Source organism: Adelges cooleyi, unplaced genomic scaffold, assembly GCF_023614345.1.
Source record: "Adelges cooleyi isolate 19-005CV unplaced genomic scaffold, UGA_ACOO_1.1 ACOO_flye_CR_arks_rails_tigmint_CR_PRNA_30, whole genome shotgun sequence".
Lineage (NCBI taxonomy): Eukaryota > Metazoa > Arthropoda > Insecta > Hemiptera > Adelgidae > Adelges > Adelges cooleyi.
In genome coordinates, this window is record NW_026095971.1 from 15,720,942 (window position 1) to 15,742,062 (window position 21,121).

A 21,121-nucleotide genomic window follows, 5' to 3' on the forward strand; every position below is an offset into this window, starting at 1 on the left:
TGAGCACATTATGATTAATGATAATGAAAAATTATATAAATTATCCACAGATTTTTTGATATCTATGAAGTATGAAATTATAATGGTAAAATTAGTTTTAATAAATTTTAATTTCAGTATACTTGACTTACTATAATAGTATAATAGGTAGGTTTTTAATGTACAAAACTCATGAAAGTTCCGCTAGCACATATATTACCTAAGTACCAAAGTTTTGATTTTGAATAATTTTTTTAACAATTAAAAATACAGTTTAAGACAACTAACATAAATATAGAAACTTTGGTAATTAAAACAGGAATATTATAAATGATGTATTTAAGTATAATAAATTGAAACCACTAACATTAAAATATAAAATTTGGTAATTAAAAAATTGGAATATTACAAATTATGTATAAGTATAAATTTAAAAACATTGGATTATACAAATTTGAATAATTAAAAATTGTTGTTTCAAGTATTACAAAAACACTTATTGATTCATAAATAGAATCTGTTTAGTTAATTTTTGCCTGTTACTAACAGGATTCAAAACATCAGTAAAGAACATTTTTCCAAATGAATGGAGCCTAATACTTAAATAGTGCTTCACTATTAGTGAGATATTAACATTTTGTGAGGTCTATCAAGCAAAGACTCATTACATGATAAATTTGCAAATATAATTTTATATAGCGAAGACTTTTTGTTACACAAATAATTGATAAGTAATTTTTAAATCTAAATTTTTGAATATTTATATGTTTTAAATTTGCAGTTAAAATTAAAAAATACATTTTTGCTTTGTTTATAATTTTAAATGCACATTTTGAAGAAAATATTCATAACTTAACAGAAAGCAAAATAAATCTATTCTCAATTCTATGATCATATTTTTATAATACCTCTTTATTTTTTATCGTGGAGGCCCTAGTGGTTATTTTTAAGATACTTTTGTGGGTAGCACTGATCCTTTCCCGCTCTTTCTTTGAGCTTCGCGAATTATTATTGTGTAAATAATAAATATTGTTATCACAGTATAGACAGGACGACTGCGGACTGATCGTAATTTTAGTTTTTATTGTTACTAGTTACAGACATTAAGAATTTCACTGAATTTGAAATGAATTCTATTTCTTTTGAGTTAAATTAATCTTACGTTTATTTCGTGATTTTAGTTTAGTTTGTTTAAAATATATTTCAATCAAATACGATGGAACCCTTATTACCATCAGAAGTTGCTCGTCTAATATATGGTAAGTGCTGTACAATTTTGGATTTCGGCCATTTTTCTTTTAAGTCAGTAACATAGATAATCGTAGATCAAAGTTAATTTGCTATTGTTATTGTTGTAGCTGTATCTTAGTAGCGGTTCTTCGACATTCTATGAATTGTCTATTGTAATGATTATATTACTAAGATTTATCCTGATCCCAAATTACATTATCATATTACTGGTTGTATTAGGAATAACAATAATAAGTTAAAAATGATGATAATACAAAGTGGAATTTTAAAGAAAGATCACTAATACTGAAATCTATTACATAAGGATAATTCTAATTGGTGAAAAATTGATTATTATTAAAATATAATCGCAGGCATACAACATAATTATCTTTTATTTAGTGGTATTTTATAAAACCATGTATAAAACCCTTTTTGTGTATAATATTATGCATTATGTGAATACGTTGAGTAGAATAAATGACAAATCCATAATCTCGGTGTATTTGATTAATTTACAGGTTATTTGAAGAAAGAGAATAATGACGATGCTGCAGAATGTTTTTTAAAGACATCACCTCATTTAACTGAATGTTATCAGATGTTCCGTGCTAATCGTAACTTTAACATCAAAGTTAATGGGTTTAGTTTACATGATATATTTGAAAATTTTGGTACTATGTGTAGTATGAGTAAGTAGGTTCATTGAATAATACAGTATATGTAAGGATACCATAGAAACCAAGAGATTTAAGTGCAATTTGTTGTATATTAATGATCTTTGTATAGTGTATAGACAGTGTGACAAAGAGTTTCACATAATGGTCGGATTTCCGGGTGTTCAAAATCCACCTTATTAATAAAAATGTCTTTCCCCTTTTTTTGCACAGCTTCACTATGTTCTATTATTTAAAAGTAGTAAAATATTAAAAGTCACTTTTCTTGTTTATTAGTATGATTTATTATAGATAATTTCATTGTCTTTTTTATTCTTAAATCAAATTATTGTGAAAAATCTTTGGTCATAGACTATGGAAAATACAACTGGTTATTTCAATCATTGTTGCATGTTGACTAAAATAAGCAATTGTATTCATATGCATCTATATAAAAACTATTAATATACCAGGTATGCACTTACCTGAATTTTATCAAAAATGGTACTTTGATTTCTTGGCATCTATACTCCTCATATACAAGTTATTCAGAAATTCATGGTACAGTACATTAGTACAGCCTGAAGATCCTATTTATATATTTGTGTAAAGTATATAATAAAACAAATGTTTGATTTGTTTTTACGTTATTTTTTAGTTAATGAACATGTGCCTGATCATTATGAATCAAAAACACTGATAGCAAAATTAGAATATTTATTAAATGGAAATAAAAAAATCATAAAATTAGACAAATTTACTGAAACTGAAAATTTAAAAGAAAAAATTATTAATGAAGTTGTCATCTCTGAAGATAAAAACTTACATTTGAAAAATGTTTCAACTAATTTAAATATCTCTTCATTCCCAGAGATAAACACGAATGATGATATAGAAACAAATAAGACAAATATGAACCACGATTCAGCTAACAGTTCAGTTAACAATTCAAATTTGTCTACTGATAAAATGTGTATTGTCAATAATGACAATGAATTAAATCATATATCTGAAGTTACGGAAAATATAAATTTTACAAAAAGCCAAAAATCAGACCACAATTCTTCAAAGCAAATTGAAAAACAAAAAAAATTCGTAACACCCAAATGTCAGCAAAGTTCTATGACAAACTTGCAGTTTTGTAGTCCTAAAAATATTCAAAATCAATGCATTCTGTAAGTATTTTATTGGATTAATACTACATTTATTATCACTTAGGGGTTATTAAATACAAATTTATATTTTTACATTAAAAAGGATATATTATATGATGGAGCAAAAACAATTATTAAGAGTTTGTATAGTGGAATGTCAGCCATAGTGGGGGTTCCTCATACTACGGGAGTAAAGTTTTACCACAAGACTAGATTGATCTAGAAAGTACAAAAAACTTTCTAAATTATTATTTTCTTTTGGACGGAGGTAGAAAATAATGATAGTTTCCTTTAAAATACTATAATTAAAAAATTACACATGTAGAACTAAAATGTGAACCTGTGGCTTATTGGATAACGTTTTGTACTTAGTACTAGAATTACAATTGCTGCAACAATTATTTTTTTCAATTTGTCTTATGTCTTCTCCCTGTTTTAAAGTTAATTATAAATTATTATATTGTAAATTTTAATATTTCAGCGAACAATCTGAATGTATTTCGATACCAGAAGCTACACCTTTGAATTCAATGCCAGGATTGGCTGGAGAAGATAAATCTAAAGAAACTTCTGTTATTATTGATACTGGTGAACTAGTAGACACCTTTCTAAATGACCAAAGTCTATTAGAAAAACTAGCTGATACTATCAATAAATCATTAGAAACAAAAAATAATAACATTAATGAAAATCAATTTAAAGAGGGACAAATATTAGATCTTCCTACTCTTGAAAAGGCATTAGATTCTACTCAATCAGACCCTCAAATCAAGAACGTACTAGATGAGTTTTTAGGTATAACATGTTCAGAATCTTGAAATACTAATCAAATGCAGTATTTCATTTTAAGAATCTAATTAATAGCTGTAGAATTTTCTTTAACCCTCCGGTAGGCACGCTTTTTTTGTTATCATAAGAAAACAATGGGATAACAGCACCCAGTGCTGCCACGCACCCGCCGAAGGGTTAACCTTGCATATCTTTAAATGTTTTATATTTCTTCTTAAAAATTAGGACTTAAAACATTTATAGTAATTTTTAAAAAGTTACATTTTGACATCAATTTAATAACTAATATGAAGTTAAAAAAAAAATTGTTGTGTAACAGTTTTCAAATAAAAGCTTATTTTTATAGAAAGCTTACATATTACATTGGTGAACTGTTCAACTTCTATGGCAACTTTTATACAAAAGTTTTTAGCTCAATATGAAAACTGATTTATTTATGTATAATAAACAAAGATAATTTTTAAACATATATTTTATAAACCGTTTGTTTTAAAAATAGTAATATTAACTTTTTTAACATTTTTATTTTAAAAGTTCACAAAATAGTTAAGTAGTAAAAGTTTTTAACATAAACTTACTTTTTAACTTGAAGTTTTCAAAATAAAAAGATAAAATTATGATTACAAGTTATGATTTTCAGTTTTTAATGTTGACAATGGAGAAAATAACAAAAAAAATGAAACAGATATTCAATTAAGTCCTATAAAATCACGACTCCGTAGTGCCAAGAAAAAAGGTACGTTGTGTATTGATTAATTTTTATAATGTTCTTATTTGTCATATTTATTTCAGACGATTCTCAAGATAAAAAAAAAAATAACATGAACAACTCCAAACATGTTTTATGTATTAGTGAAGAGTGTAAAAAAATTGATAACAATATTGTATTGGTCAATGATGGCAACAACAAATCTGCTATTATTGATAACTATGCAATTTTGTCCAATCCCATTACTGTACAAGCCAACAGTTCATCAAGTGTACAGTCTTTTAATTTTGATTCTTCAATTTTAACATCTGAAATTTTACCTGGTATGTATCAACAAACAAGATTACTGACATCAAAAAATGTTGTATATAAATCCATAAACATCCTTTTTAAATGTTTACAAACATATTTTTTTTTACTTAGAAGAAGATTATCCCGGTAAATCAAATTATGTAAAAATTGCACCAAAAATTACTCCCTTGTATGTGTCTCAACAAGGCAAGTATTGACTTCTGAATATCCACATGATGACTTTTTATACTGCAACTAAATTTAATAATACATGTTTGAAAGAACATTGAAAAATGTTATTATGAAAATTATTTTTTCAGGGTCCGAAAAACATATTTTTCCAAAGAGAAAAAGGAAAACTCTTGAGGAGTGTGGTGTAAAAAGCAAGTTCAGGAAATCCAACTTTCCTCATATACAGCCAATAAACACTGTTAGTCCAGCACAATCAATTGTTATTCAAGTTCCTAACCAAAGTTCTATTGAAGCTCAATTGAAAAAAGATATATTTATTGAAAATATCATTAGATTACCTGAAGTGTCAAAAAAATCAAGTTCAGCAAAAGAAAATATTTCCCATAGCACCCCGGATGCTAGAAAAAAACCACCAAAAAATAAAAGTATGAGTACACCACGTAGAAGAAGTACTCATATAAGATGCCTAGATTTTAGTACACCCCAGCCAAAAAATAATGCTAAAGAACATGCTCGTTCAAAACTCTTTTGTGATTCTCCGATAAAAGTAAACAAAATTAAAGAAGAATCACCTTCTAGTCCTACACCTAAACTTCAAGCAGATTGGGGCTCAGTAAATGGGTTTGAATCGATTGTTGAAAAAAAAAATGCTGTTAAATGTTGGGATTCAGATATTAGAGAAATGGTAGGTGCTGGAATATTAACAACGGATGTTGATATAAGAAAAACAAGAAAATCGCCCAGAAAAAAGAAGGGTCCTAAAAAAAAAGCTGTACTAAATATAGATAATGATTCAGAATCTGTATTAAATAGTCAAGATGAATCGCCTACATTAGGAAAGGATAACTTATATACTAACCAGCCTGTTGATTCCAGTTTAGCTTTAAAGACAAATAACGAAACCCACTCTGTTGTATCAACTGATCAAATTATTTCAAAAGATAATAATTTATCTTCATCATTAGAAGATCTTAACAAAAATACTTGCCTAAATAGTGATCACTCAAAAATATCAAATACGTCTATTAATTCTTGTATATTACAAGATAACCAACACCAATTAGGGGTAGAATTGAATGTTAACGTTCAAGATGATAACAATTTATTATCTTTACCCTTGAGAATTGATACTCCAGTAGATCTAACTGGAAAGTCTAATGGTTCAACGAGTTTAAATAAAACGGATGAATCTTTGAAAGATAGTAATTCCAAAAATCTAGTTTTGTCATTGTGTGATCTTAACAGCAGTTATGAAAACACGTTAAAAGATTCAATAATATCTGGCGATAAAGACACAAAAACCAATATCTTGGAAACGCCTTATAAAGATGTAGAAACTTTAATTGTAAGATATAATAAAAACAACTTGGAACCAATCAGCAAAATACCGCAACTAGACAATGCCCAATTAGAAAATTACCATCAAAATATTGTGGAAGTAAATAGTCATTGTAATAAGCTGGACTCTATTAAGTCTCATATATTTGACACACCATGTAAACCAGATGATAAAAATTCTTCTAGTTCAAATACACTATTAGCTCCAACTATTAAATATTCTGAAAATAACAAAGATAAAAAGGATATAAGTATTGAAAATTTAACTATAATTAATTCCAAATCAAATTCAGCTCTAATTATAGAAAGAAAACAGTGTGATAATATTACATCTGTAACCAAAAGGCATGTTCAGTCAAACAAATCTAAAAAAATGTCTAAAAATCAGCTAATCGAGCAGCGAGTAATTGTTGAATCTCCATACAAGTATGATGATGCTGCAGTCGATGTTCCTGGAACACCCATTTCTAAGTTCCTACTCGAGTGTGATCCCAGAAAGCTTGAGACACCATTACCATCTTCACCTGGCCATGTTGAAGAAACTCTTATGGAAACACCACTGACAAAAGTTTTTCGGGAAACTTCTTATTTAAATCGCCCTCCAATTTCACCATTTCCTCCTACTCCGGGGAATTCAAGATCTGTAGATACTGTTATTACTCCGCCCTGTCAAGAATCAATCGACAATTTAAACAGCCAGCAAGAAATTAAAGGTATTGACATTGAAAGTAAAATAAATGGTTTAAAGGAAATATCTGTATCAGCTATTGAGTCAGTTCCGTGTAATAAAACTAATCAATTAATTTTGCCTAACAAAAACAAAGGTAAACATACTTCCTTAAAATCAAAAAATGGATTACGAAATAGTTCAAAAAAAACTATAGAAGCAAAAAAAAAACAAGTGTACGAGTCGGTAAAAGTTGAATTGTTTGGAAGTGAAATCACGTCAAGTTCTAGTGGAGATGAACTAGAAGAAGAAAAATTGCATAATTCCACAAAAACTCCCAAACAAATAACGTCAGCAGAAAAAACTGGTTTTGAATCTGTTCCTCAAAAAACATTACATAACAGTGCAGAACCTTTGCACTCGAAAACCCATTTATCAACATTTTTAAAACCTTCATTAATCCAGAATGAAAAAACACAAAAGTTAGTTGACACAATGGTTGTAAGAAAAAATAAAAAGCAAATGGTACATTTTGATGACCCTGTAGAAATAATTATGTATCGGCCTTTAAACATAGATCAAAATAAATCTATCAGTAAAAGTATTACTAAGAATGCATTACCAAAAAATACATTGAAACAAATTAAAAGTACTGTGCACACTGTTACTAAACCAGAACAACTTACTGTGTTTAATAAAAATCTTAACACACCTATTCCTTCATCTGATAATAAAATAATTAAAACTGCAAACATATTAAAAACTAAGAAAAAATTGAATGTAAGTGATACTCGTATTAATTATGCAGATGAACATAATGGACACAAATCTACCAAACCTCCATTTATTAATAGTTTTCAACAAATATCGCCTAAGCCTAAAGTGTCCATTATTAATGAAACAGGAAGTATGTCTTTTAAGGACTGTGTACTGAAAGAGGCCAATAAGGATAACGATACTCATTCAATATCTATCGAATCAAATTTATCATTAGATGTTATCGTACCAGTTAGCAAAAATATTTCTAAAACCAATATGAATAATTCAACTCTTAATAAATCTAATCAATCGTCAGAATCATCATTTAGTGGAATTACAAACAATACCTCTTGTGTGACGACTGGGCATAAAGAAACATCAAAAATACAGACAAAATGTTTGGACCAGTTTTGTGTTGAAGATTTCTTCAAGAATCCTAAAGTGTATGATATAATTACTGAAGATGATCAGCGTGAGGTTAGTTCTCTTATTCTAGCTTTTTAGCCTATTTTTTTATTAGAAATTAACTATAGAATTTAAAAAATTAATAATGGTTTGTGGTGTATACAGTAGTATGTACATTAGTGTTGGAAATCAATGGTCCAGATAAAGTTCTGAGCAGAATTCACATTTTAATATTTTTCATCTCTGAAACAAATAGATTTTATTTTTTCTTAATTATTATTATAATTATTAGAATTATTCGTTCAAAACAAATATAATTTTTTTTCCCAATATTTAAAATGATTGCTGAATTCTAGAAAAAAAAATTGTTTATTTTATATAAAAAAAAAGGTTTTAGTATAAAATGTGAGTTTTGCCAGGAACTATATTCAGACCCTTAAGGGTTAAAATATCAAACAATATTAATAAAATATTATAAACTAATTGTTATATGTTAGCCCTTAAAAATGCCTCCTAAAATTGTTTTGTTTACAATAGATAAACAATAAGGAAATAATGAATAAACAATAAATGCGTGTATTGTGTTACATTTGTAGGTACTATACACCAATTATTTTTTATTTACAATTAGTAAATAAAAACATACAATTAGTAAACACACTAATTATTCTCGCCTAGTATAATTTAAAATATAAAACTACATAATGATTAAATTGTATTTTTTTTCTGATTAGATGGTTTGCCTTGAGTTATCTTCAATGTTTACCCTACTTGATATACCTTCAGACTTCAACACCACCGCACCTTTGATAAAACCATTGAATTCATCAACCATTTCTAACAATTCATTGAATGTCACTCCAGAGTTAGAAGTTGGTGAATTAAATGATGGCCGTGTTCTATTGCCTGTAACTAGCACGCCTAAAGATATTGTGGATATTAGAAGTACTGATAAACAGAATAGAACTAGAAGAAGTCCATCATTTTGGGGAGATTCTGTTCATAATTATTCACATAAGCACAGAGAAGATAGACATAGAGATTTAAATTACAGGAGGAATAAAAGTTATAGAGAAAATAGATACAGTGATCAAAATTATAGGTAATAAGAACATACTTTTACAGTTGTTAATATTAGTATTAGTGATATACATTAGATGTAACTTACATGTAACAAACAGATGTAACTAAAATTTTTTAGTGCATTTTTGTCACTGCTGTGTAAAAGAATAACCTAATTGATGCAGTTAAAAACTTTTCTAATTATTTATATTGTCATAAAGGTTTTTTTGAAAAGGTAAACTTTTAAGTGAAATAGTTATTTCAAAAACAATTTTTATCATTGACATATTTATGCTTTTGTCATAGGGTATTTCAACCAGTGTTAGCATTTTTAAAAATAATTTAGAATATCCAAAATTAGAAAACTGTTCATTAAAGTACAGTAAAGGAAAAATATATTTTTAAGGCAGCTGAAGAGAGGATTAAGCCCTCCATATCACCTCCCTATACGTCATTGCATATTTCATTTACATATGATTTGCTTAGTGGTCCCAAATGTGAAAATCACTTTATGCACAAATTCATGAATTTTATTGACATTATTTTTAGATCATTGACTTAAGGGTAAAATTCTTAAAATAAATCACTGACTTAACAACTCAAAATAAGATATATACTCAATTAATGGTTAATTATCTTATGTCTTAAAAATTAAATTTTTTAATTAACAGTATTCTGTTCAATCTTAGTACTGTTGGAAAATACATACTATATTGTAAATATTTACTATTAAATAACCCAAAATTGGGTAAAGGTGATTAATAATAAAGAAATATTTTTTAATGCAAATGATAAGTTTCTTAATACTACGCCTTTGCTTTAAAACTATATATTTATGATTATATTAATTAAATAATTCTTTAAATTTAACTAAAATCTAAATATTTTTATTATTTAGACAAAGCACTTCCCATAGTTATCGTGATGAATGGTTGCAGTCTGATAATAGAAATAAGTATCAAAGAAATCATTTTAAAAGTAATTCTAAAAGAGAATTTGGAGATGAACCACTTAGAGATAAAGACAGATTTAAACACAAAGACGACAGAAGGAGAAGTAATCGTGATTACCGTATTTATGATGATCGCAAAAAATTGGATGTTAATGAACAGTGTGGATCATCACAAAAAATGTAACTACAGCTATTTACTTTGTTGATACTTAACTATAGCCGCTTCACAAAAACTTGATTGTTGTTTTTGTGTCGCAATTTCTTATTTTTATTAGTTATTAATTTGTCGAAAAGTTATAAATGTTTCTCGTTTAACACAATTAGGTCTCTAAATGATAACCAAAAATCAAGTAGATCAGAAGATATAGTAAAAAAAGCTACTAAGCGCTCTAAGAATCGATCAGATCTAAATGAGGTAAATAAAACATTGTAGTACTATTACAATAATATTAGTGTTAAAACATTTTTTTGTTTTTTAAATTTTAGATTCCGCCAAAAGTATCGAAAGTCGAACATCAACGGTTACTGAAAAATGTGAATGTTGATGATTTTTTGTCTATTGTACATGGGCAATAATATTCAAACCAAATTAGTATCTAGGTGAAAGTCAACAATTAAAATACTATGTATTTTTTATTACATAGTTAATAGTTAATATTTACCTACCTTTAAAATAGATGTTTTAATTATTATTTAAAATATCCTATTTATATTTAATATATTACTGGATAGTGTAAATAATATAGTGCTATAATACATTTTTTGTTATAATATGTTTATTATTATTATTAAATATGTTAAATTTAATAACTTTTGACATTAGAACTTCTAGAGTTTTCACTTTTACGAGAATTGTCCTTTTTTAGCCAAGTTCTATGAAAAAAAAAATTTGTAAGTTTTTGATACTTTGTGAATAAATAACAATTTATACATTAACTTCATAAAAACTACAAAGGACAAAATATTAATACTTTTAAAAAGTATGCCCCTATACTATTGAAATATTGTTAAAATTGCTTTATAGGCCCTATAAAAAAAACTCTTGTTGGTAGTTCTAAGTTTTTGATATAAATTATTTGGGTATTGGGTAAAAAATATTTGTGCTTGCAGCTATACATTAGGACTATATTATAATAGTTGGTACACTACTGTATTTCTTAGAAAAACGCCAGTAATTCATAGTTTTTAAGTTTTTTCAGTTGGAAATTGATTTGAAAATACAATATTTGAAACTAGATTCAATGCAAATATTATGGCTTACTATAGTACCCACCATCTAAACTATCGACTAGTCGAAACTATTATCGTAGTGCTCTTATAACTCGGAACAAATCAACAACCTTATTCACAGCAGGCCCTTTACTAAAATTATCATATCCCATATTTATTTATTTCATTAGTTTATATTAAAATAGTGAGGCCGAGTGGGTAAGGTGTGGCTATCTATCTGTTGCTGGGCAAGAAATTGTCTAATAAAAAGGAGCCCACCAGCTCTGGGGACGGCCTGACATTGTCTGGAAACCATCATCTCGTTGGGCTTAAAAGCTGATGATGAGTATTAAAATACACCAGTTTCAACTACAGCAATTATTAACTTAAAAAACGCCTAACTATATGAAAACCCCTGGTCAAATTATTAACCAAATAGTCTTTTATATTTTACAAAAACTAATATTAGTACAAAAGGGTAATTATTTTACAAATAATTATAAATATAGAGAACATTATTTCATTTTATTTGAGTTCATTTACTACACATGATGCTTAATATATTTTATAAATAAGTAAAATCGCACGTTAGAATAACAGTAAATAAATAATTTTAAAATGCTATACATATGTAAGTTAAATCACTAAAGATCAACCATTTTCATAGTTATTAGTTACTATAAGCTAAATAGAACTGAAAGCAACTAGTTATTAACATGATGCACATTTATTATTTGTTTCGTTATCAATTTAATGTATTAATAGTATTTGAAAATGAAAATGTTTTTACAAGATTGTAATTATTAAACCCGATTTAATAAATTTAAAAAAGTAAATTTAATATAAATACTGGTAATGTGTTAGTTTTAAGTTTTAAATAAATCTAAAATTGTATTATGCAAAAATCAAAACATAAGTACAAAACATAACGTGCATATATATATATATATGTATATATAATTATTATTATCTAACAATCTTACAACAAATTCATCTAAAAATATATTTATTAAAAAAACAATAATATTAAGCCTTTTTTCCACAAAAGCGGTGTATAATTTGAAAAAAGCCGAATAACAATATAAAAAATAAAATCAACGTATACAACAAATTCTAGGCTGAAACAGTCTTTAAACACTATTAAAATGATATTATGAAGAAATAATGTTTTTTTTGTTTTTATACTTGAAAAAAAATACAATTGGTTTTATTACAAACTCCTTTCTTTTGCAAGGCCCACTTTATAAAACATTTTGAAATAGCATTCATGGAGATAATAATGCATTTGCTAACTAATAGTTTATTAAAGTAAACAATCATAAGTTAGTCTATGAAAGATGTAAAATAATATAATATAATTAATAGCTTTTAGCTAAATGTTATTTAGTTAAATCTAATCATTTCTAATGATTCTTGTCTAGTGAATGATACAAAAATTAGAAATATAAATTTGACTGCGTAGTCATTGAGTAGAAGATTTTTTTCGTTGTCAATATCACACTGTCAAAACTATACTTGAAAAATATGTTTTTAAAAAATTGTATCTTTTTAAATTGTTAATTAATTTCTAATTAATTATTGAATAATTTTGTTTTGTACAATGTACATTGGTTTTTTTGACATCAGACATCATTTCTCTTTACATATGGATGGTGGCAGCTGTATAACGAGCTTCTCCTCTTCTCCAACCCCATTGACTGGGTCGATACTAAGGTAAAATGTTTATTTTTTATTTATGTATTCAAATTAAAAAATAAACTATTTTTCATAAAAACAAATACTCACTCTAATGAGCAGTTGTCCAGATCGTGTATGTGGATAAAGGTAAGCATATAATATCCAAACTGTAGACATTACCAAAAGAGATAAACATAGTGCAATGAAAAATAAGCTTGTGTTTGAAGAAGGCGCAGTATCTATACAAATACAAACTTTAACAATAATACAAAAAAAATAAATTATTGTATGATTAATATTTACGAGGTCCTAAATCAGAAGATTTTTCCATGGTTGGTGTATTCATATTTGGTGGATGTGGAGTTGTAATGCCATTTATACACATTTCTTCATTCATAAGTTTTAACTTTTCACAATCTTTCTTATGCCAATCTTGACGGTTTCGATCAAGCCCCGAAGAGCAACGATTGTCACACCAAAAACACTGTTAAAATATAAATACATATAAATGGATAGTTTTATTAGTACAAACCTAGTGGTATGACTAAAAATAATACTATAGACAATTAAAACACAAAAAACAAAAATTTCATATGCATAGGTACTTCTTATTATAATATGTAAAAATAAATATTACTTGAAAATTAGTATCTTTTTTCACACAACTTGTACAATTTTTCTTTTCTAAGCAAGTTGGTAATGCTGTTAGAACTATTACAGTACTATTTGTCACTTCATCATCGTTAAACGTCACTCGATGGTATTCATATATTGTTTTTCGCCTTACAACTAAACAAATTAAATTAAACAATAAAATAAGCCAAATAATAGTTTAATTTAATAAAACTTTACTAACAAAATACAGTTTTGTCCAATACATAGGCATCTGATAATCCTATTTTTACTGGATGACTAGAAGCATCAATAGCTTTCAATGACATTGGTAAGTACTTATAAGCAAACACAATATTCCCATTAGAATGTAGAGTGGTCTGGAATGTAAATTCTCCTGCTTTAGGCTTATCTTGTAAAGTCACATTTTGCCAAGTAACTGTGAAAGCAGTTCCATTATCCATAAAATAAATATTTGATTCGTTTGAAACACTAAGATCAAAGTTGGCCATCAAAGGAGCCACATATTGAGTAGCAGCCAACCATGAATGAATATAATCTCCCAAATATAAAAATCCCCCAGTAGCAATTGTAGTAGTATTTATTAGATGACCATAGAACGGAAACTGGAACGTTAAATTAACAGTCTAAAAAAAATTTAAAGTCAAAATTACTATAAATAAAACATTTTTTTTTTAAATTATAATAAAAGTTAGTTACTGCTGCTCTACGATGAGAATCTGATAACATTTCATGTACATTTGCATTTGGATTATTTTTTAACTCTTTCCAATATTTTTTGAATATATTGGAGTCATTTATAGCAGTACTATTATAGTATATATGAGAATCCTAGAAAATGCATTATAAAATAATTAGTGTATAAAAATATAGTATAACGTCTATTAATTATTAAAAATGTTATAATTATGATTTTATATTGTCGTGTCCAACTAAGATTTAAATTTTTTTTTTTTTTTTAAAACTGGTAACACTTGTTTTCTACATTACCGGCGAAAAAGGTAGTAACTCGAATCAACCAGAGGTTTTGAATAACGTAATTGAGTTACTACCTATTTCGCCGGTAATACAGAAAACGAGGGTTATCAGTTTAAAATGAAACTTTTTTTAAAAGTCGAGTTATGGCCTTCTTTGTTGGACACGACGATATGTAAATTTACTTAATATAATACTATAAACTTTTAAATTTACAAATGCTAAGACTAGAGTAAAAAACCAATTATAATAAAAAATAGAATAAATTACTAAATATTTTGTCAGGAAAACCCTATAGGCTATAAATATTTTATAGCGTTTATTTTTATAAGAAAAATCAACTAATATATTATCTTTACTTGCAAAGTAACAACTTTGTTGTGGAACATATTCTAAGTCTAATTCAACCAAGGTAATAAGAAAATTATAGTTTTTTTCTGATCCCACAATATCTTTCAAAATCTTAACTGATTCCTTCAAGTAGCTAGTCTATACTTCAAAAATTGTCACTGAAAGGTACTTTACTAGGCAACAAATTTAAAAAGGTCACCCCTTCCCCCATAAAATAAAAAAAAATACTTTAAGTTTATAATATTTATTATATATTATTATATAATATTTATACTTATATATATATATAATATAATATATAATTTGGCATTATTCTGAGTCAAACCACACGGGTCATCGGCCCTACCTCCTCAATATTTTTTTATCATAAAATCAGATTCAAACCAAATATTTTCGTCTAATAACGGTAAATGGGCCAAGGTTTCTTTTTTTTTAGTAATAAACATTTTTTTTTCTCAAAAGTTAAAAAAATTTATTTTAGTTTTTTATTTAAAAAAATAAAATTAAAAATAATGTCGTGATAAAATTTGATTTTTTGCATATTTTGGGAGTAAAAAGTTAAAAATGTGCCTTATGAATAAAATTAAAAATGAAATTATACATTTTTTTCTTCAAATTTGAAAAAAAAATGTTTATTACTAAAAAAAATAGAAATAAACTCAGCCCATTCCCGTTACTAAACGAAAAGATTTGATTTAAGTCTCTCATTTTATAATAAAAACTTCAGAACTCTAAAACGGGTCGAAATTGATTTTTTGTGAAAAATAACATAAAAAAACCTATAATTTTGGGGTAAATATGAGTGAAAAAATTTCAAAAAAATGAAGGTCTTATATTAGACCATAAAGAGTTTATAGAAAAATTTCGAGGAGGTCGGGCCGCGTGGTTTGACTTAGAATGCCCTTAGAACATTTATATTATGCATAAGTATAATTATTCATGAAGTCCAAGTATTATTTATTCTTTAATCAATGTAATCAGCCAGATGATAGATAAAAAAATGTTTAGACTAATTAATACGCTGACCGCCGGCAGGTAAGGTTACCTAGCCAGCTTTGTTTAATGTGTTAAATAAAGTTGATTAGTGTATACATATATATATATATATGTTTGTGTTATTATAATTAAAATTGTACAAACTTACATTTTTAGTTCTGGTTATATTGTTCTTGATGAGTGTTTCATTAGTTATCGTTTGAGGAAGTTCTAGATCAACTTGTTGAGGTTGTCCTTAATACCAATTAAGAATTAGTTATTTACAATTTAAATTTACACAGCAAAGTCTCACCAGAATAAGTAATATTGCCAATACTACTGTTTACTGATGTTTCCTGTATAAGCGGAACTTTTGAATCTTTCATTACAACAGAAGTAGAAGAAGATAAATTTATCAAATCTATATAAAATTTTTTTAAAAATAATATTAGAATGGTCTTATTTTTATTTAAAGCCATGTGTATAATGGTTCACTGTCTACTATTATACATATTCATAACATCTTTTCCCATTCGATATACTTCAACAAAATAAATATCTTAAAGATTTTCTAGAGAACAGCAAGGAACTACAAAGAGGAAGAAATTTAATGAATACTGATACAGCACAGGCATTATTTGTGAACATGGTGGGCTCAATCAAACAAACACTCAAACAAAGCCCCGAAAGAAAAATACAATAAATTGAGCACCATTCAAAAAGAATAAAACATACAAAGTAAATATGCAAGCCTCCCCTACCCACAGGTGTAAAACGGATTCTATACGCGACGTATTTGTATAAATGGCGATTAATTTAAAAAGAAGGCTCATTATTTGAGTATTTTCTATAACACACACACTCAATATTGTTTTATACTCTAAACTACGCAACAACTAATAAAAACCAATAATTAATAAATACATATTTCTATTAAATCTTATTTGTTAGAAAATAACACCACTATTCCTTGTAGGTCCAACATCAATTACAAAAATATTGATTTTTGAATAAGACAATGATTATTTTAACAGAAATATATCTTTGGTTGTTTTGACAAATAAAATATACTACTATGGTCTATTCAGTTTAAGTTTGGCCACTAAGACTGTCACGTTCGTGCATGATGTTGATGACAGGGAGCGTTGATGGCGATCGTCGCCACCCACAAGGTGTATACGTAGTGAGCTGTATTATCACATCAGTTGACCCGTGCGAACTGCGAATAATCGCACACAAACACTAAACCCCCTGAAAATATCACTCCGTATTTTCAATTTAAGTAAAAATACGAAGAGTAGATAAAATAGAAAGATAATTAAAAAGAAAACAACCTGCCAATAAACACGGTATTTTTGTTATTGTCAGTATATACAATGAGTGACGGCGGCAGCCGATCACCGCCGGCCAATCATAGAGCAGCTTGACCTTGGCCGAGGGATCCGAACATACTGACAGCTCAGTATGCATGCGTGAAAGTGGGCAAACTTAAACTGAATACTATAGTTAAAATTTTCTAATATTTCTAATAATTTATATGGAATAGTAATTAATCTGAAAATTTGAATATTATAATGTAACAATTTAAAAATATTACCTTGCTTATTTTGTTCCAAAATGTGTGTTCCATTTCCAATATTCTTAGTTATATTTGTCATATTTGTTATTAAGGGGACTGATGTATTTTTCGGTTTATTTTCTAGTGGTTCTGCAGCAGTTCGTTTCACACGTTCAAATGGTAATTCAAAGTGAATTTGATTATCACTTTTATCATGTAACGAGACCTTATAGAAAAAATCTAAAACCATAGAAAAAATAATTTAGTACAAAAAAATTTGAATCAGTCAAAGGTTACATCCACTTTACACACAGAATTATGAACAATAGAAACCCTATTTTGAGGTAAATAAAGATATATGCTCAAATTTCCATGTAGCCATAACACAACCAAGTTTAAATATCACTTATTTTACCCACTGTAAAACATTACACATATTAAATTATTAAAACAAATTCCTTCACCCTTAACGAGTTTCTACTGACATAATTATAATATCATGGATAGGCAGGTTTAAAAATGTGTGCATTTTTTACATTAATTATATAGTGAATTAACAATTAACAAATTAATAAATTAAAATAAAGGTTTTGTAAAATACATTTAAACTCTTAAGTGCAGAGTTCGTTAACATACTATATTAGCTTTGCAACTTTTTTTAAGTTAAGCTGAGGTCTAAAAAAAAAATTGTAGGGCTAACATGTTTACAAAATATATTTGGGAATTAGTATGAATATAGCGTCTATAGCTAATTTGCTTATATCATGAGATTTTATAGATTTAGGTTCAGGGGTTATTAATTTTTTTAAATTATTTTGGCAGAAAACTGAAAAACCCCGATCGATTATGTAGGGGAAAAAGATCTCATCCGAAATAAAAATATAAGATACATTTAACATATTGAGGATAAAAAGCCATTTGAAATATGCAACATTTTTTAATGGTCTTTGGGAGAACAATAACATTGATGTATTTTGATAACAATAATATTAGAAGTAAAAAAACTATATAAAATCTATTAATTTAAGTAAAGAAAATATTTCCCCATCACTTTTAAGTGATTTAAATTTAGATTAGCTTTTACACCAAATATTCTTTAGTTTAACCATTAATATCATAAGCATACTTAGCACATTATTTACGATACTCTAATAAAGATTTCCTTCGATTCAGGTATGACTTATACATTGAAAAAAGGTAGTCTACTAAAAGCATAACAGTTATAATTATAAAATATGGAACATGCTTTAGCCTGCTGGCTACTGAATAGTGATTATTTCTGATCTATAATCTCCTAACTCCTTGCCATTTATGATGGTAGTATAGTCTTAATTATATGTTCTGGCCAAAACTTTTGTATGACAACGACGTCTCGTTATTATTTTGATGGCATCTTATATGTTATTATACGTTAAAAGTAGGCGCGCTACTTGCGTGACGCTATTTTATGCCATTCTCGAGCTGAGAGGCTAAAGCATGTTCCATGCTGAAATATTAAGTGGCCTAAATATTGCGTTTAATTTTATTTTACTGCTTTGAAGTTTAAACTCTTTAAAACTTTGCTTTAAAGTGTTTACTGTTTAGTATAAATAATAAAAATGAATATAGGTTTTGAAATTATAAGCTAAACACCATATTTTATTATATAGTCAGTAGGTCAATATAGTTCTTGGTAAGCATGTTTTGTATTTTGTGTATATCGAGTATTTAGTTTTTGTTATTGGTACAGTCATTGTTTTCACTTATACGTGTACACATATTGGTAATAAACATTTTATTTGTTACATTGATTTAAAGCCTTTTATTATTTGATACGCTTCTGTACACATCTTAATCCAACAAGTTATAGGACCAGAATTTAAACAATAAATTGTATTCAATTAAGTTATAACATGTAATCGTGTATTAGCAGTTAGTTATTTTTTAGTGAAGTGATTTTTTTGCGTCCTGCTTTCTTAATTTGCTTACAGTCAATACAATGCATTTGTGTAAAATGGAAAACAAAGTTATTAAAATTAACAAGCTCGAAAACGTGATTCAATGGGACATGTGGAAATTTCAAATGAAAGTGATAACACAAACAGTTGAAATCTGTGACAACTGTATAAGTTGATTTCAGTGGTTTTACAGAGGAGCGGTTTTAAACTTGAAACAAACCACTTGAGTTGGTACCTCTAAAGTATTTATCAATATAAGAAGATATATAAGAGGATTATTAAAAAATTAAATGTTTTAAATGAAGTCCTGATTTATGGCAGATGGTCAAAGTTTAAAATCGCTCCCCTGTAAAATCACTGAAATCAACTTATACACTTATTCACAGTTGTTACAGAAATCTTCGATGTAGTGACAGGTAAGTCAAAGAAACCAGTTTTAACAAAAATTGGCATTGAAACTGAAGATCAAGCTAGAAAACAATACAATGTAGATTATTCGATATGGTTATCCCTATGAATAGGGAAGAAAGAATTCTTCTAAAGGCCTCACACCTGTCATAAATGGCGACTAAATAAACGTTGAGCCAAACGTTTAGAGGCCTTCTATGGGTAGGTTAGGTTAGGTTTTATATGGCCCAAAAGGTCATATAAATAAACTATAGATAATATTATTTTAATCAAACTATAGTATCATTATTTATACAAAAAATTACAAAACTCTTATTTCTTAACTAATTCCATATTAATAAATCACATAAATAAATTATTCTTATTTAAAAAAATTTGAAGTATATTTTTTTAAAAATCAGTTCTAGCTTTTTGTATAATAAATAAGATACTTTGACTTTAAAACATGTTAAAGCTATAAAATAATAAATATCATGCAGAAATAACAAAAATTGCCTATTAATTAATTTATAGCAATATTAATAAGTAGTTGCCAATTTACAAAAAAAACATTAATATATTAATTTATTATTAAATAACTTAATTAAAACCATATTATAATATTGCGTTGCAAAGCATATTATATCCAATGTTAATACACTGAACGTCCTCATTATTTTTATTATTGACCTCGAAATAAAACAGTGTCAAGATTTCCAACAATAAAGTTAAATTTAAGAAAAGTAATTCCAAAAAAACTAAATATAAAATTGCATAAACGTGCGACAACCGAATAATAGATTATATTGAACCATGATGACCACAAGAAATCGAGATACTACGCAAGTGATAATATTATAACTAATAGGAGAATTACCTTCATTTGCTGCACAATACACTCTAAGGATAGTTAAAAAGATGAAGACTACATCCAAAAAAAAACTTTTGGACGTCATTTTTAAAACGAACTAAAAACGTGTTGGTCGTGTAGAAATAATACTTCTATTTATACATTTTAATGGATTGAACGATAACTTGTAAAAGTCGAGAGAACAAATGGGTTGCTATTTCACTAATAAAGCAATTGCTTCTCAAATGAACAAAACAACTGCTGGTTTAACAATTTAGTAGGTATTTACAAATAATTATATTGATGGCGATCATGTAGATAGATAACGTTATCGCTGTTAGAGAGCGCTGTTGTCAAAAATATCGTGGGTTTGTGTAGCAACCACC

General features: G+C 27.1%; 2 protein-coding genes across 4 annotated transcripts; one reads left to right on the forward strand and one right to left on the reverse strand.

Annotated features, from left to right (window-relative positions):
- The first annotated feature begins 1,034 nt into the window (after window positions 1-1,034).
- LOC126838680 (probable serine/threonine-protein kinase DDB_G0282963) lies at window positions 1,035-10,927 on the forward strand. 2 transcript variants are annotated; one of them, XM_050573307.1, is made up of 12 exons: window positions 1,035-1,238; window positions 1,731-1,901; window positions 2,524-3,040; window positions 3,501-3,814; window positions 4,449-4,544; window positions 4,601-4,840; window positions 4,941-5,015; window positions 5,129-8,241; window positions 8,904-9,271; window positions 10,130-10,363; window positions 10,508-10,598; window positions 10,670-10,927. In XM_050573307.1, the coding sequence occupies exons 1-12, from the start codon at window positions 1,196-1,198 to the stop codon at window positions 10,757-10,759; spliced, it is 5,352 nt and encodes a 1,783-aa protein (XP_050429264.1). In that variant the 5' UTR covers window positions 1,035-1,195; the 3' UTR covers window positions 10,760-10,927. The 2 variants fall into 2 exon arrangements, with proteins under 2 accessions (XP_050429264.1, XP_050429265.1); XM_050573308.1 differs by having other exon boundaries at window positions 4,944-5,015.
- A 1,284-nt stretch (window positions 10,928-12,211) lies between these two features.
- LOC126838419 (plexin domain-containing protein 2-like) lies at window positions 12,212-21,043 on the reverse strand. Of its 2 annotated transcripts, XM_050572818.1 has the most exons (10): window positions 20,763-21,041; window positions 17,601-17,801; window positions 16,317-16,424; window positions 16,173-16,258; window positions 14,402-14,533; window positions 13,926-14,328; window positions 13,707-13,858; window positions 13,373-13,553; window positions 13,178-13,308; window positions 12,219-13,100 (listed from the first exon to the last, which is right to left on the reverse strand). In XM_050572818.1, exons 1-10 carry the CDS (start codon window positions 20,839-20,841, stop codon window positions 13,032-13,034), a joined length of 1,542 nt encoding a protein of 513 aa, XP_050428775.1. In that variant the 5' UTR covers window positions 20,842-21,041; the 3' UTR covers window positions 12,219-13,031. The 2 variants fall into 2 exon arrangements, with proteins under 2 accessions (XP_050428776.1, XP_050428775.1); XM_050572819.1 differs by lacking the exon at window positions 16,317-16,424 and having other exon boundaries at window positions 12,212-13,100; window positions 20,763-21,043.
- Window positions 21,044-21,121: the final 78 nt, after the last annotated feature.

Excerpts from the sequence above, each read along its gene's own strand:
- LOC126838680 (XM_050573307.1), top strand. The coding sequence starts at position 1,196 with ATGGAACCCTTATTACCATCAGAAGTTGCTCGTCTAATATATG. Across the intron at positions 1,902-2,523 it reads TGGTACTATGTGTAGTATGA|TTAATGAACATGTGCCTGAT; the intron begins GTAAGTAGGTTC and ends GTTATTTTTTAG. Across the intron at positions 4,841-4,940 it reads AACATCTGAAATTTTACCTG|AAGAAGATTATCCCGGTAAA; the intron begins GTATGTATCAAC and ends TTTTTTACTTAG.
- LOC126838419 (XM_050572818.1), bottom strand. The coding sequence starts at position 20,841 with ATGACGTCCAAAAGTTTTTTTTTGGATGTAGTCTTCATCTTTTTAACT. Across the intron at positions 13,554-13,706 it reads AAAAAGATACTAATTTTCAA|TGTTTTTGGTGTGACAATCG; the intron begins GTAATATTTATT and ends ATATTTTAACAG. Across the intron at positions 13,101-13,177 it reads CTGGACAACTGCTCATTAGA|TATCGACCCAGTCAATGGGG; the intron begins GTGAGTATTTGT and ends ATTTTACCTTAG.